Here is a 17,521-nt window from a genome sequence, read left to right as displayed (position 1 = left end):
CTTGAACTAAGGGTCCGGTTTGGACTTTCTATTACCAATAAATCATACATTAACTTCTGACTGGCTCTGCAATCAAGAAAGGACAAGTTCCATTCAGGTTTTCTCAGGGTTGTTCAGCCTTTTTGCACTGACAAATTTATTCCTCCTGGTATTGGATGCTTACTCTGCTAATAAATAGTTAACATCATATTACTTGATTAGTAATAAACCATTACATTATTGTGCATGCATGCAACTTGCAGGTATTTGTTCCCCAACAACAGAATTATGGCACAACTGCCTCATTATTTTTGCATTACATGTTTGCTCATAAACATATGTAATGTTGTCTTATTCCAGTACCAGTCCCATTTAAAGTGATATTATGGGCATCTAACAGTATATGCTATGTTTATAGGACTGGTGTCTATCACAACCGTTGTTTATTATCCCCAGCCATAGGCGGAGGGATATTGATTTGGCGTTGTCCGTCCGTCTTTCCGTCCGTCTTTCCGTCCGTCCGTCCGGAGTCATATCTTGGAAGTGCTTTGGTGGATTTCATTGAAACTTGGTATGAGTATGACATTGCATATGGATAAGAGGATGATGCACGCCAAATGGCATTGTACACCATCTGTTAATAACTTAGTTATGGCCCTTTGTATCTTAAAAAAATGCTTTTTTGAGTGTCCAATATAATACTTTTGTGTCAAGAAGCATATTGGTAGGGGATATCAATTCAACAAATTTGCTTGTTTTTGGTGTTTTCACTTTATATACACTTATATTTGTTAATGCATCATCAACATACTAAAACAATATCCTGGAAAGAGAAAAATAATGCATTTGAATATCAACCGTACTTTCGTTTTGACAACTGACGACAGAAATGATTCGATTTACGATGTGAATCTAAATTTAGTTTTTTGTGCAGATTCATTCATACGACACAAAGATACTATTTTGTTTTACGGATCATTTCGGCATAGAGGACTGTACAGTCATGTAAAATATCGAATATAATATCTATTTTTTGTAAACAACTGGTAGCAAGATGAGTTGTAGATAATTGGTCAGTTACCACATTTTAACTAACTCTTTTGACCTGTTAATTCTTTTCAGCTCAATTCAACAGTGAAAAATGCGCATAATGTCACTTTATTAGGGGTGGGCAGCGAGTTTTTCCCATATAGCTATAGCAAAACTTTGAATTCTCTAGAATTCACATTTTGTGTCGAATCTCCATGAAACTTGCTCAGAACGGTTGTTCTAATCATATCAGACCTGTGTTTAAAACTGCTTCCAGTCTGTTGAAAAACTTGGTCTGGGTAGTTTTCCGTATATGGCAATAGTGAAACCTTGTGAACAATTTACAAGGCACAGTTTTTTTCTAATACGCCAAATGCTTCATCATAATGTTTGTTTTAATGATATCTGACAGCTTAGTAAACAATGGTTTGGAGGAGAAAGCAAATAATCCACATTTATTAAAACAAAATGTTTGTTTGGTTTTCAGGTAAGCACCAAAGGGCCTATGCCCTCTTGTTTTGTTTTCTAAGTCTCAGGTTTTGTTTTATCATATGCGCTAAATTCACAAGAAAAATAAAGTTTTCCAGTATCACGCCGATTATGGAGAACATCTATTGTTCACATTAAAATTTGGCTCTCATAACTGTAAGCTTTAAGTGTATACATGAAAGCTAAATTGATCACAATGTGTACAGTTGAAACAAGGAGAGCAGTCCACTACTTACCAGGGATCTTATAAACTAACCTATCAATTAATCAGATGCTGCTTTGATGCCACTAATTTATTTAAAAAAATCAGTGTCATAGAAGTAGAATGAACAGTATAGAAGCCGCAATCTGAGAAAACAGATTTTAATGCGTGAGCATAAAGTGTTGTCCAAGATTAGCCCTTTGCATGCTGGGAAATTTGTCTTCTGCTAAAATGTCCTCTGCTGAATTTCTAAAATTAGCATTTTCTTCGATTTTTTTCAAAGAATACTATCAGAATAGCAAACAGTTTGGATCCTGATGAGACCCCACGTTCTGTGGCGTCTCATCTGGATCCAAACTGTTTGCGAAGGCTTTCAAAATTCGGTTCCAGCACTGAAAGAGTTAATGCGTGAGCATAAAGTGTTGTCCAAGATTAGACTGTGCAGTCCGCACAGGCTTATTATAATCAGGGGCGACACTTTCTGCCTAAACTGGATTTTTGCTTAGAAGAGACTTCATTTACAAAGAATAATACAATCAAAGCGTAAAATGTTGTCCCTGATTAGCCTGTACAGACTGCATGGCTAATCTGGGACGAAACTTAACCCTTTGCATGCTGGGAAATTTGTCGTCTGCTTAAAAATGTTGTCTACTGAATTTCTAAAATTAGCATTTTCTTCGATATTTTTTCAAAGAATTCTATCAAAATAGCAAACAGTTTGGATCCTGATGAGACGCCATGTTCTGTGGCGTCTCATCTGGATCCAAACTGTTTGCAAAGGCCTTTTAACTTCGGTTCTAGCACTGAAAGGGTTAATGCACATGCATTAACCCCTGTTTTCACAGAACACAGCTCATATGTAAGAGAAATAAGTTGGTAAAGTAATTCACTATTTGTGACTGGTTAATCACAAATTATAGCAGTTGAAAACCTGTTGGTATAATATTATTATGTCCATTCACTTAGTTTACAGCCATGAATTGTAAATAATTTATTTGTCTAAAAGTTCATTGCCATATGTTGGAATATTATAGTATAGTTGCAATATATTCCATTTTCAGTATGCCTACTTTGAAAGATTTGCCACACTTTGTCATTTAGTATCGTTTCAAAGTATTTATATTAGCTCTAAATGAAATCCTCCGGCTAATTGATATGCTCTCGAGTCCCTTTTCTGGGCCTAGAACCAGTACTTGGTGTCTTTGAACGAGATCTAAAGAACGCTCACAGAATGGGGATCTAGCCAGTGACCTCCCGGTCGCTAGGTGGACACCATATCCATTACGTCAACCATTGTCATTTAGTGTTGAAGTTTTGTCAATTTATGGCTGTAAGTTGCAATCTACTTTTCATTTCAAAACATTTAATCATGACACAAATTTATAAAGTAGGTGGACAGAATTTAATGAAGTATGATCTATTGCAATTATTGTTCATGAATACAATCATTATTTTTTCCATAAAAACTGTTGGCTTTCATAAATATACATTATATGCATTCTTTTTTTTGTGATTTTTGATTCCATATGATGTATTATTTCAGGTTTAAACCCTCCAGAGCTTTCCTAATAAGTATCATAATACAATAATAAAAATATCATTAACAAGAATTACTCTCCAGAATAATTGTCCGTGGAGTTTCATTATTACTATAATATTCACAACAGTATCATATTTAAATAAAATAAAACAATTATGCAAGTGTTGATAATTGATATTGATACTTGTCCCTATCAATATGATTCCAAATTGATAACTTTGACTTGAATAATGGCATCGGGTAAAAATAGGGAAATAATCAATAACGAGCAATGCAGGGGACTCAGTGTTTATTGGTTTACAATACTTATTGGTTTACATTAGACTTGTGTGTGAACACTCCCTTGGAGTCTGAGAGACTTTGTACTCTTATGAATTGTCAGCTACTGTAAAACCATTAAATTTGGTGTGGTACGAATTTTCGTGGATTTCGTTGGTCCGCTGAACCACAAATTCAAGTACCAACGATTATTTATACATTTTTAATCCGAAATCATTCATTTCGGAATGTCAATTCCGATACTTTCTTTTGTTGTCGGTTATCCGAGATATTTGTTTTTTTTTGTGTAATAGTTACTTCACTTCAGTAGGTCGCATTACACTTTATCTTGACTAATTAAATATTTCCAATCGAAAATGTTCTTATTTTCCACCCATTTGACATAAATTATTTTTGTTTGATACTTACTAACATGTTTATGATTACTTAGTATGATAAGAACTACGATGTTAATGAAAACTTAGTATGAATGACAGTGTGTTTATATAAAATATCAATTTTTTCGCCATCCAGTGCATTAATAAAAATCTAAAGTCGTGCGAGTTTTTCTCTTTTTTTTCATCATCGTTTAAATTACGTTTTATTCATCATGGTTAATAATTATAACATCAATGATTGTTCTCATTTACCTGACGTCGTCAAATTAACAATTTGCAGATTTATCACATTTGTCAATTAGTGCCAATTGAAGTTAAAAGAGACATAACGGTTTTCACACATGATTTTGGGGACCTTATTACTCAATTGTTACTACTAGGGGACCGATTGCGCTGAGAATTGCAAATATTGTCAAAACAACATTGATGGCAATTAGCGAGCAGGGACCCACAAGTGCGCCATTTTATCGCTCATATTGACAATTATCGGCAACACTTTCATGCTTCAGTGCACATGAACCTAAAGTCATGCTGTCAACACAGATTAGCAGATTATGCTTCGTTATTACTCTGGTTGTTTTAATAAAAGTTTAATGGCGGGCAGTCTTCCCCGAAAATTTGAAACCCGTGAAATTACATATCAACAAATTAGTTGTTTTTTATTTGAAATCCACGAAATTACGTGTCAAGGAATGAGTTGTTTTTTTATTAAACCACGAAATTTCATACTGACGAATTTCTATATGTTTACAGTATTATAGGCATTATAGGTGGAAATTCTTACTTAAGTGTGTTTGAAGTCATACATTGTGCAGATATGTGTGGGAGGAGGTAATGTGTCTGATCCAATTAATTTCTAATCATCTTTAGTTGATGGATTGATTATGATGGCAGTTTTAATTTAGTTCTGACTGTGGTAATCTGGGACTTGTTGAAGCTTGTGAATGGTACATTGATAGGTGTGTATATTTGTGTGTAGTGGTTCCGATTCTTTAGCAGTATGGAGTTTTAGGTATAGAATAGAGGATTCCAAGGAATGCCTGTGTTTGTAATATCCATGCCATTTGCATTGTATATATGTAAGTAAAAAAACACACTACAAAACAATACTTAACATACTAAGAGTTAAAGTGCTACAGTTAACAATTATGGATTATATAATTGTTATAAATATGTTTTTTGTGGTTTATGTTGGTTAAGACTGACTATTTTGGACTGTTGTGAATACTGAGGGGTACTGCGAATAATAAGATGTGAATCTTAGGATCCTGTGAGGAATAGGAACTTACAGGGATATGTGAACATTAAGGAGATATGCGGACTAACCCTTCACCACTTAGAACGGACTATTTTCACGCATTTGCAGTCTATTTAGAAATTAAATTTAATACCTTTCTTACTAGATTCAAGTTTTTAAGGCTTCTTTTCCAACCCTTAGATACTGATGAACAGCAAACAGCATGAAACCTGAACTGACTGCGAGTTACTGGTTTTATGCTGTTTGAACATAGCAATTTTCACTTTGCTTCTGAGTGGGAAAGGTAAATGGGACATGACTGTGTACAGAATTGAGAATATTGTGAACATTAAGGGAATATGTAGACTTAAAGGAGATATGTGGATATGAAGGGGACATGTGAACATTCATGTTAGATGTGGACATTTAAGGAAATTGTGAACAGTAGTATGATATGTTATAATTAAGGGGATATGATGATAGTAAGGGATATGTGAACATTTGGGGGATATTTAGACATTTAAAATTCATGTGAACAAACTCAAGGATATATTAACATCCTGGGGAATAAGTGGGTATCTTTGAGGTATGTGAACATTTATCAAATGTGAGGACATAATAGATATGTTAATATCCTGTGGATATGTGGACATTTCAGTTCATATACAGTAACAATAAACAACAAGGACATTATGTAAGCATATAGGGAATTATGTGAATGTTGTCCCTTTCCCGCTCAGAGGCATAGTGAAAAATGCAACCAGCATAAAACCAGAACAGCCTGTGAGTAACTCGCAGTTTGTCAGGTTTCATGCTGTTTGCTACTCATCAGTATGTTAGGGTTGAAAATGAAGCCCTTAAAACTTGAAATTATTAAAAAGTTTTTACATTTACTTTGATTTTAAGGGACTTCAAACGATTTAAATTGCGTATCTGAGTGGTGAGGGGTCAAGGTTAGTGTGACATTTGAAGATATGAAGATCTAGCGGTTCTATGACAATATAAGATATATTAATGGTTGCCAAAAAAAATGTATTTAAATATTGTGTATTGCCAAATAAACAAACAACCTCTTTTTTTCCTTGTACATTCCTTTGGATTGAGATGGTATTTAAGCTTGTTCCTGGGAGTGGGACTTCATTTTGAATTGTTGAATGACTCAGGGTTCTTTGTCTTTTAAAAATCTGAATGAGGGGGTTTGTACAATGTTGGTGCAGAAGCATTTTTGATTTCTGAGACAGGTCTATACTGACAGGGAGTATTGTGTTGATAAATTGAGTGCCATTGGTTTGCATCCCAGTGGAATTTTTGATGGATTAGTGATGTTAGAACACAGTTATTTGTATACACTTCTGGCAGATTGTGAGTTGTGGATTTGCTAAGATATATTAGAGATGTATTTTTCTTTGTAATTGGGAGTGTTTGTTGAACTTCTTTGTAAGCTAAAGGTTTGTACAAAAAACAAACAATTTTCTTAAATGTAATTTTTCACAGTTTGTCAAAATGACAATTTTCCAAACATTTGTCACAAATTTAAAAAATCACTGTAAATTAGTTAGCGAAAATATCACTGATGGTGTAGACTAGCACTGACTAATGGCGTAGACTAGGACTGACTAATGGCGTAGACTAGCAATGACTAATGGCGTAGACTAGGACTGACTAATGGCGTAGACTAGCACTGACTAATGGCGTAGACTAGGACTGACTAATAGCGTAGACTAGGACTGATTAATGGCGTAAACTAGGACTGACTAAAGGCGTAGACTAGCACTGACTAATGGCGTAGACTAGGACTGACTAATGGCGTAGACTAGCACTGACTAATGGCGTAGACAAGGACTGACTAATGGCGTAGACTAGCACTGACTAATGGCGTAGACTAGGACTGACTAATGGCATAGACTAGGACTGACTAATGGCGTAGACTAGGACTGACTAATGGCATAGACTAGGACTGACTAATGGCATAGACTACGACTGACTAATGGCATAGACTAGGACTGACTAATGGCATAGACTACGACTGACTAATGGCATAGACTAGGACTGACTTTATGGCGTAGACCAGGACTGACTTATCGCATAGACTAGAACTGACTAATGGAGTAGATTAGGACTGACTTATGGCATAGACTCGGACTGACTAATGGTGTAGATGAGGACTGACTAATGGCATAGACTAGAACTGACTAATGGCGTAGATTAGGACTGACTAATGGCGTAGACTAGGACTGACTTATGTCATAGACTAGGACTGACTAATGACATAATGACGACTAAGTGACGTATGCTATTGTAAGTTATTACTTCTTTTCTAAATATATTTTTAACTTTTATTGGTTGCAATACACTCGTTGAGTGGAGTTTATGACAAAACAATTTTTAATAGGTTCCCGACCCACTTGCAGGTGTAATGAACCCTTAAACTGATAAAGCAGCAAAAATTTCTGTTGCTGTGACGGGTAAATGTTTTCCAGCATATGCCATTTTGTTAAAAATTGTTTTGTCATAAACTCCATTTATTCAAGTTATCATGCTTTGAATGTTACATAACCAAATAGATAAGCCTTCAACAAGTGTCAGTAATGACATTTCGCGATGTGAAATCGAAAGAACATCGCGAAAATAGGTGACATAATGATATTCACACTATAAATAACGCAAGTAGATTGATCATTATATATATATAATATATAAAATTCACTACGCATGCACGATTCACATTTTTGGGTTTACCACGTGACAATGATGATCAATCTACTGGCGTTATAATTTATAGTTAACTGGTAGTTACCTGGTAAACATACCCAGTAAAATTTATTACCGAACATACTGAAAATAGAAAAACTTGACAACTTTTTGCAGGTAATGTAATATACCAGTCGTGATATTTTAATCAATATAAACTAATAATTGTAAAAAAATAGGGTATTTTACAACTTATTTTCTTCGTCGTCGTGGTTGACAGTCCCTTTAAGGTAAATTATAGCTTTATGCTACAAAATTGGGGGTATTTTTAAAATTAATTTTCTTTTTTAACTTCTTGACTTGTTTGACGCAAGAACTGTGCAGTTGCAATGTTTTCATTTATCCATTTTAAGATTTGAATGATGAACTTCAAAAAATGCCAAAATCTATGAAAAAGTTTCTTTAAGGTAGTAAGGTGTGTTCTATGAATTTAAGTATTATATAAACATAATGGTCAGATATGAAAGTAGTTTATTTTTAGGCTGAAATGAATTGATATCAACATTATGTGTGTAAAAACTGGTTAAATATGATACACCCCTGCGAAATGTTGTTCTGCAGTTCACGAATAATTCGTGAACAGTTCATGAACTGTTCGTGAACTGAGTTCATGAATTGTTCACGAATAGTTCATGAACAGAAAATGAGCCACGTCTGTGAAAAGTTCTTGAAATTTTAGTTCATGAACTGTTCATGAACACTAATGGCATGAAGTGTTCATGAAATATTCTTGAAACCTAATGGCATGAAGTGTTCATGAACTATTCTTGAACCCTTATGGCATGAAGTGTTCATGAACTATTCTTGAACCTGTGTGGCATGAAGTGTTCATGAACTATTCTTGAACCAATATGGCATGAAATGTTCATGAACTATTCATGAACATCAATGGCATGAAGTGTTCTTGAACAGTTCATGAACAACACAATTCTTGAAAAATTCTTCAGGGTTTTGCTGTTCACGAACAGTTCATGAACATTTTCCTTCTATTTTTCAATGGCTCATTTTCTGTTCACGAACTGTAAGTGAATAGTTCATGAACCATAGTTCTTCAAGAGTTCATGAACTGAGGTGGCATGAAGTGTTCATGAACTATTCATGAACAAGAATTTGTCAATTTATGCAAAGGTTATCATAAGTGTTACTAAAGCTCAACAAACAGGTCAGGGTAAGAAGAAACAAGTCTTGTATTAGCACTTAACATATTGATAGCAACATATAACAAAATTTAAATATAACACTAATAACTGAGATACAAGTGGTTTGATAATACTCTTTAAATTTCATAATACAACTTTGCACTATATGTTCATGAATAATTCATGTATTGAAAAGATTATTAATAGTCTCATTTTCAGTTCAAGAATCATTTACTAATCAATGGTTTCCCTGAAATGGTTAAACTTACAGTGCCAAAGAACTTGAAATGGAACCAATGGCTGATCAGTTCAGCCGGTAATTTATTAAAGACTTACATTATTCAAATATAACATAAACCATGTGCCTTCCGTTTCAACTTCCTGTGCACACAATATTCTTTCTTTGTAAAAACAGCAATGCAATGTACATTGAGTTCTTGATATCATCTTAAACTGTTCTTGAAATAAGATTTCCTTAAAACGTTCTTAAACTTGTCTTTTAAGTCTTCCAAGAACAATGACAGATCCTTTTAAGAACATATTGGATTCATAAAAAGTCCATCATACATTCAAAAACATTGTGTAGACCTGTTTAAGAACATCAGAAGGAAACATGTTGTTCAAAAAAGTTCTTAAAGTGTTCAAGAATAGTTTAAGAATAATTCAAGAACAGGAAAGGTCCTTAAAAAGTTATTGAAGTGTTCCTGAAGGCAGTTCTTGAACAGTTCTTGTACAAATGCTCTTAAAATTCTCTAGAACAGGTCAAGAACTCTAACTTACAGTGGTGAAAGTACTATGCATATTCATACTAACTTCACAGGTTTCACAAATCTACAAGATTTGTATGCTAAACATTTCAATATTACTTTCAAAAATATGTATGAAACATCTAGCACAAAGGAATTCATGAATTATTCATGATGGATCCTTAAAGTCTGTCTCAGAAAAGTCATAAGAAATACTTGTGCATGAAATGTTCATCACTAAGTATTTATGGTTAGATGAAGAACTGTTCATGAACTTTGAAATGTTCAACAATAATTCATAAACAGTTCATGAACATGTCTTAAGAACAGTTCATGTCCAAAAGTTCATGAACCAAGCTCAGGAACTTTTTCAGAACCGTTCATGAACAGTTCTTGATTGGCTTGAAGTGTTCATGAAATCATGAACAACATTTCGCCGGGGCACATTTATTTATATATATGTATCAAAGTAGATGGAGAAGTTAAGGTTTGAACAATTGATTTGGCATTATAATATGAGGTTTATCAACATGCTTGCTATTAAAACAAAGATGTTACCTGTAACATATTTAAGCTGAGAAATGGAAGAGGTTCATTGTAATATGAAGCATGTGATATAATTTTCCGAGAATTCAGGTAAGATAGATGGTGTTCATATAAGCTTAAGTTGAAGAGGGAACATTTCATCTAATTGCACTCTAAATCTTGCAGTAAAATGGGGAAAAACAACGAAATTGTTTTGCACTGTGTAAAGCTTAGTCCTAAATTGTATGTCATAATATTTTTTTCATTTGTTTGCCCTTTTCCACTCAGAAGCAAATTGAAAATGGCTATGTGCAAACAGCATAAAACCAGAACAGCTTGCGAGTAACTGGCAGTCTGTTCAGGTTTTATGCTGTTTGCTGCTCATCAGTATCCTGCTCTTAGTGTTGGAAATGAATCCTGTAAAACTTGAATTGAGTAAGAAAGCTCTTCAACCCTTTGCATGCTGGGAAATTTGCCGTCTGCTAAAATGTTGTCTGCTGAATTTCTAAAATTAGCATTTTCTTCATTTTTTTTCAAAGAATACTATCAGAATAGCAAACAGTTTGGATCCAGATGAGACGCCACGTTCTGTGGCGTCTCATCTGGATCCAAACTGTTTGCAAAGGCCTTCAAAATTCGGTTCCCGCACTGAAAGAGTTAAATTAAATTTAACTTTCTAAGGGACTACAAACATGTCAAAATACGTAGCTAAGTGGTAAAGGCTTAAAATGCTGCATTTGTGAAGTACTCTGAAGTGGGCGAGGCTGTTACCAACTTGAATTGTTTTCTTAAGAAATTTAGAAAATCTACTCGCAATTTAAAGATGTTTATGGAATGTTTTGGGGTAATTAGATGATGATTTTATATTTCCTTTGGGTTTTGATATGCAATACAAATGGTTTTAATTCAAACGACTTCTGTATGTATTGCTGAGAAACTAGAATGAGCAGATGCAACTTTTAATTACAGACAAAATTTCCTTCTAAAAAATACTTTACTGGCAGAGAATATTGGCTTCATATTAAATTGTTGCATTTTGAAACAAACAAGTGTTCTGTCCAAAGTTACATCATGTTGTGGAATGTTTCTAAATTGTTATTGTTTACAGTCAAAAATGTGTTTTAGGGAAAGAAAAATACCTGGGTAAACTACAGTCTGTGATATGGTCATTAGAATTTTCAAATTGTATTCCAATCACTTTTGTTTGGATGGAGACCTAGCTGTTACAAAAAAATAAATGTTTTCACTAAATAATTTTACTTTTGCTTTGAGATATTGTGCTGTAATTTGGTATGCACTTATGTTCATGCAGACATATGGTGTGATGCATATACATATGGAGCCAGTCAGTTTAGGGTGAAGGATACTATACTTAACCCTTTACCACTTTGATACATATTTTGACGCATTTGTGGCCTTAAGAAAGTTAAAATTAATTTAAGTCCTTTCTAACTAGATTCAAGTTTGTAAGGCTTCATTCCCAACCCTTATTTATTGATGAGCAGCAAACAGCATAAAACCTGAACAGGCTGCAAGTTACTCGCAGGCTGGTCTGGTTTTATGCTGTTTGCACATAACCATTTTTGATTTTCCTCTCAGTGGGAAAGGGTTTAAAGAGGAAAACAGTTTAAGCTCATTTACTAGAGTTTTGGTGGTGACTGCATTGAAATTTATGTTTAGTTCGCCTTGATACAGACCTTACTTTGGATTGCTTGTTCTATTGAAATAAATTAATTGGTTTAATGATGAAAATCTAGTTTTGTTGCAGGGCCATATTTCTTGAAGTATTCTACATATGAAGGTTTAAATGTGCTAACAAGCACATAACTATAACACATATTCACCCTCAAACTTTTGTTGAAACTGATAAAAAACCTTCTGTACACTAACAAAGCGGAAGAAAAAATTAGGTCACTGTCTTAGGACAGTGCTTGTGTGTTACAATAAGCATGATGGTGTAGAAATAAAAAAAGTGTTAGTGTGACAATTTTGAGTCTGTTTTCTGGGTAGAACCAGTGCAAGAATAAAAAAAGTAAGAAAAGGGAGGTGAAAAACCAGAGAATACCGTCAGATTACTTTGAAATCAACAACTTTTTTTATATATCTTTTAGTTTTTACCCCTTTAAACTCTTGACATTTATATATTATACATGTGTCAACATCAGTTGTCACAAAAGATTTACCCCATTAATTCCTTTTCCCCTCTGTATATTTTCAGGTTACAAGTAACTGCACAATCATACATACACAACAGCCGAAACTTGACAGAAACAACAGAAGGAAACATTCCAGCCCTTCACCAGTTTAAGGTTGATGTTGTCTGCTACAGTCTGGGAAATAAGACCTTAAATCTTTCTGAATAAAAATGATATGGGAGATAGAATTTCCATTTATTGCGTCTGAAATTGGATTAACCGTTCTTTATTGCTGACGAAATTGGGATTAACTGGAATGAATTGTGTCCTTCAATTGAACTGACCTGATTGTATTCCATGCTCATAACGAAAGCTCTTATTAAGTTAAACGTCATTAATTGCCTTATATGCAAGCCGCCATTTCTATACTGAAAGAACTTGGTTTGTTTCCATGTAATATTGTAAATTGTTTTATATGTTAACAGCAACAAACTGTGTACTAATTTTAGAAAATTGCTATTCTTTTGGAAATTCCAAGAAAAACGAAGAGCATGAAATGCAGGCAGTTTTGAAGTTGGTCACACATTGCATTGGAAATTATGAGAGATTGCTACAAAGCTGAGGAAATGTGTGTTCCCTTGTGGACATTTTTCCTGTCAGTGTTTGATAATTCTTATTCTCAAAGCAGGGATAAAATCTGAAATTATTGACTGTGTACATGTTGCTTCAACACCTTCAATGTGATGATAATGATGATGTATATTATATGAATATTGGCTCATAAAGAGACAAAGTTTAAAAACAAAACACACCATTTATCTTAAAAACAATGTTCCAGGAAAAAAACTAATTTTAGTGGTATATTTATAATAATGTGACCTTTAATACAGAGAACAATATAATTGGAAAAAGAAGAGACATTTTTCCAGGAAAAATAATGGACAGGTAATGAGATTCATTACTTTGTGACCTATAGTAAAATTATTCAAGGAAAAATTCAATTTCAAAAGAACAGAGTTGATAACAGAGTGACTTTCTATCTTTGACATGGATACCAGCTCAGTGGTTGAAATAGTGGTTCTGATCATTATGGTGACAGTGACCTTGTCCACAAATATAATCACGCTTTTGGTGATTTCATGCACCGACTACTTACGCAACATCAACAAAGTGTACATGTACTCCATAACAGTCTCAGACCTCTGTATCGGATTGTTCATATTCCCGTTCGCTCTGTACACCGCCATAACGAACCTTTTTCGTAACCCGGACGTAAATCCCTTGATATGCCACATTCAAGCCTACCTAACCATTGTGTTTTTTCTGTCTGGTTTGTACGCTTTAGCCTGGACAAATGTTGACCATTACGTCGCTGTAAGAAAACCTGAACGTTACAAGGTCATGATGTCTCCGCCCCGGTCCTTATGCTGGATTGCCTTCGCGTGGATTGCAGCAATAAGTTTTTGTTGCCCACCCGTGTTGAGTTATAATGAAATTGACCAATTTTATCACCAGGTGTATTTATGCACCGTGTACTTTGGGTCTGAAATTCCATATTTTATATCAGCCGCTGTTCTAGCATTGCTGCCACCCATGCTGGTGTTACTTATTACAAACGTGTACCTATTCACTCACGGGTTTCGGAAGAAACAAAAAATGTATGAAGCAGTGCCCATCATACTTGATGTGAGTTCCCGCCCAAGAAATTACCAAATAAACTTTATAATTTCCACGATATGCATTAGCACGTGGATTCCCTGGTGTGTACTGAGGATAATCAGCTTCTACCTGGACACCATACCGAACCTGTTACATTTCTTTACGTTTTGGATCGCCATGGGTAACACGTTTTACAAGTTTTTTATATACGCGGGAATGAGTGTAGAATATAGAAGGGGCTTAAGGGAACTTGTGCGACAATGTTGCTCGAGATGTCTTTGTAAATCCAGCGTTCAGACACCACGTGCGAGTCAAACCGTGAACTTTGCAGCGACGCGCCTTGTAACAAAGCCATCTACTAGCGGGCCTGCCCCCATAAATTTGTAGTTCCTTATTAAAAATTGACCCTCGTTTTGGGAAAACTGGGCTTAAAGCATGCATGTTAAGTGTTGTCCCAGATTAACCTGTGCAGCGGGCTGATTAACCTGTTCAGCGGGCACAGCCTTATCTGGAATGCCACTTTGTGCCTAAACTGGATTTTCGTTTTCAAGAGACTCCCTTTTAATGGAAAATTCCATTAAAGCTAAAAGTGTCAACCCTGATTAGCCCATGTAGACTGCACAGGCTAATGTGGGACAACACTACGCACATGCATTAAGCCCAGTTTTCCTAGAATGCTGTTCTATTTATTTTTTTACAATTTTTTGTTAATATCTATGAATAATTTGAAAAATTGAACTCAGTTGTCATGGCTCTAATTTAGATACATACATTGCCATGATATTGTTATACATTTGGACAAGGGACCAAATAGTCTTTCACATGTCACAAAAAATATTTTTTTTGTTGCATATATAAATGTTAGTGTATTATAACCTTATCTTACTGTGAGTATGTTAAAGTAAAAAACAAACAAACAAATATTAACTCTGAAATCATGATGGGACCATTATTAATTAGATTAGAATTGTATAAATGGAGTGTTTGACAAAATATAAACACTCTTTAATTTACTGCTTTAATGTTGAATAGATGAGAGCTGTCCCAGAAAGCCATGAAGGATATCAACAGAATATTACAGATAAATTAATACAAATCCAATACAAATTTTGGCAGTTAAATGCTTAGACATTACATTTACTCAATTTCATGAAATATTTTTCATGTGTGTTGGTCTGTCATACAAGCATAGAATAGTCATGTTACATTGTTTACTGAAGATGTTTTTCATAATTTATATTTCTTCCTCAAATGACAAAATGTTTAATAGTGTTAACTTAAAATTGTGTTACTTTTATATGCGCCCAGAGCTCTGCAATTTTCTAGGATATGGTAGACCAACTCTTGAAATTTCTTGTTTGTGAAGTATTATCAAATTACCACTAGCAAGTGAGCCAATATCAAAATTCTTAAATACTGCTTGCTTTTCATATATGTTTAGCTTTCTTTTGGCATTTTACCCGAAATGCACTGCATTTTTAGCCGGATTTTTTTCGAAAAAATCTCGGCTTATAGATTGATGTTGTCGGGCGGGCGGGCGGGCGGGCAGGGTGGCGGCGTGCTCGAAAATGTTAAAGTTCTTATTTCATGGTATAACTTTGGTATGCTTGGACCTAGAGTCTTCAAACTTGACATGAAGGTTGGCCAGGATTAACAGATGACCACTGGTCATTTCAAGGTCATTCATTTGAAGGTCAAGGTCACTGTGACCTTCAATATAAAAAATGTTAAAGTTGTTATAACTTTGGTATGCTTGGACCTAGAGTCTTGAAACTTGACATGAAGGTTGGCCATAACTAGTTAGTAACCACTGGTCATTTCAAGGTCATTCATTTGAAGGTCAAGGTCACTGTGACCTTGAATGTAAAAATGTTAAAGTTCTTATTTCATGGTATAACTTTGGTATGCTTGGACCTAGAGTCTTCAAACTTGACATGAAGGTTGGCCAGGATTAACAGATGACCACTGGTCATTTCAAGGTCATTCATTTGAAGGTGAAGGTCACTGTGACCTTCAATATAAAAATGTTAAAGTTGTTATAACTTTGGTATGCTTGGACCTAGAGTCTTGAAACTTGACATGAAGGTTGGCCAGAACTAGTAAGTAACCACTGGACATTTCAAGGTCATTCATTTGAAGGTCAAGGTCACTGTGACCTTGAATGTAAAAATGTTAAAGTTGTTATAACTTTGGTATGCTTGGACCTAGAGTCTTGAAACTTGACATGAAGGTTGGCCAGAACTAGTAAGTAACCACTGGACATTTCAAGGTCATTCATTTGAAGGTCAAGGTCACTGTGACCTTGAATGTAAAAATGTTAAAGTTCTTATTTCATGTTATAACTTTGGTATGCTTGTACCTAGAGTCTTCAAACTTGAAATAAAGATTGGCCAGTACTAGAAGATGACCACTGGTCATTTCAATGTCATTCATTTGAAGGTCAAGGTCACTGTGACCTTAAATGTTAAAATGTTAAAATTGTTATAACTTTGGTATGCTTGGACATAGAGTCTTCAAACTTGACATGAAGGTTTGCAAGCACACTTAGATGACCACTGGTCATTTCAAGGTCATTCATTCTAAGGTCAAGGTCACTGTGACCTTGAATGTAAAAATGTTAAAGTTCTTATAACTTTGGTAGGTAAAAATGTTAAAGTTCTTATTCCATGTTATAACTTTGGTATGCTTGTACCTAGAGTCTTCAAACTTGACATAAAGGTTGGCCAGTACTAGAAGATCACCACTGCTCATTTCAATGTCATTCATTTGAAGGTCAAGGTCACTGTGACCTTCAATGTTAAAATGTTAAAATTGTTATAACTTTGGTATGCTTGGACCTAGAATCTCAAACTTGACGTAAAGGTTTGCAAGCACACTTAGATGACCACTGGTCATTTCAAGGTCATTCATTTCAATGTTATTCATTTGAAGGTCAAGGTCACTGTGAACTTAAATGTTTAAATGTTAAAATTGTTGTAACTTTGGTATGCTTGGACCTAGAATCTCAAACTTGACGTAAAGGTTTGCAAGCACACTTAGATGACCACTGGTCATTTCAAGGTCATTCATTTGAAGGTCGAGGTCACTGTGACCTTGGATGTAAATATGTTAAAGTTGTTAATACTTTGGTATGCTTAGACCTAGAGTCTTCAAACTTGATATGAAGGTTGGCCAGAACTAGTAGATGACCACTGGTCATTTTAAGGTCAAGGTCACCGTGACCTTGAATGTAAAAATGTTAAAATTCTTATTTCATGGTATAACTTTCTTATGCTTGGACTTACAGTCTTCAAACTGGACATGAAGGTTGGCCAGCACTAGTAGATGACAATTGGTCATTTTAAGGTCATTGAAGGTCAAGGTCACTGTGACCTTGAATGTTAAAAATTAAAAGTATCATTCAAGCTTGGATCATATTTATGTGTCCAATCTAT

At 34.7% G+C, this 17,521-nt stretch overlaps 2 protein-coding genes across 3 annotated transcripts in view; both read left to right on the top strand.

Annotated features, from left to right (window-relative positions):
- The window catches only part of LOC127837380 (G-protein coupled receptor 52-like), a 68,379-nt gene extending 52,818 nt beyond the window's left edge, over positions 1–15,561 (top strand). For both annotated transcript variants that reach the window (XM_052364381.1, XM_052364382.1), the window contains one exon: positions 12,512–15,561. In XM_052364381.1, coding sequence (XP_052220341.1) covers positions 13,476–14,474 — 999 coding nt within the window. In that variant the 5' untranslated portion in view covers positions 12,512–13,475 and the 3' untranslated portion in view covers positions 14,475–15,561. The remainder of the gene's footprint in view (positions 1–12,511) is intronic.
- Positions 1–17,521, top strand: part of LOC127837373 (dipeptidyl peptidase 2-like) — a 95,133-nt gene that overhangs the window by 55,648 nt on the left and 21,964 nt on the right. The window lies entirely within an intron of this gene.

Source organism: Dreissena polymorpha, chromosome 7, assembly GCF_020536995.1.
Source record: "Dreissena polymorpha isolate Duluth1 chromosome 7, UMN_Dpol_1.0, whole genome shotgun sequence".
Taxonomy (NCBI): domain Eukaryota; kingdom Metazoa; phylum Mollusca; class Bivalvia; order Myida; family Dreissenidae; genus Dreissena; species Dreissena polymorpha.
Note: the sequence above shows the minus strand (reverse complement) of the source record. Positions and strands in the feature narration are given on the sequence as shown.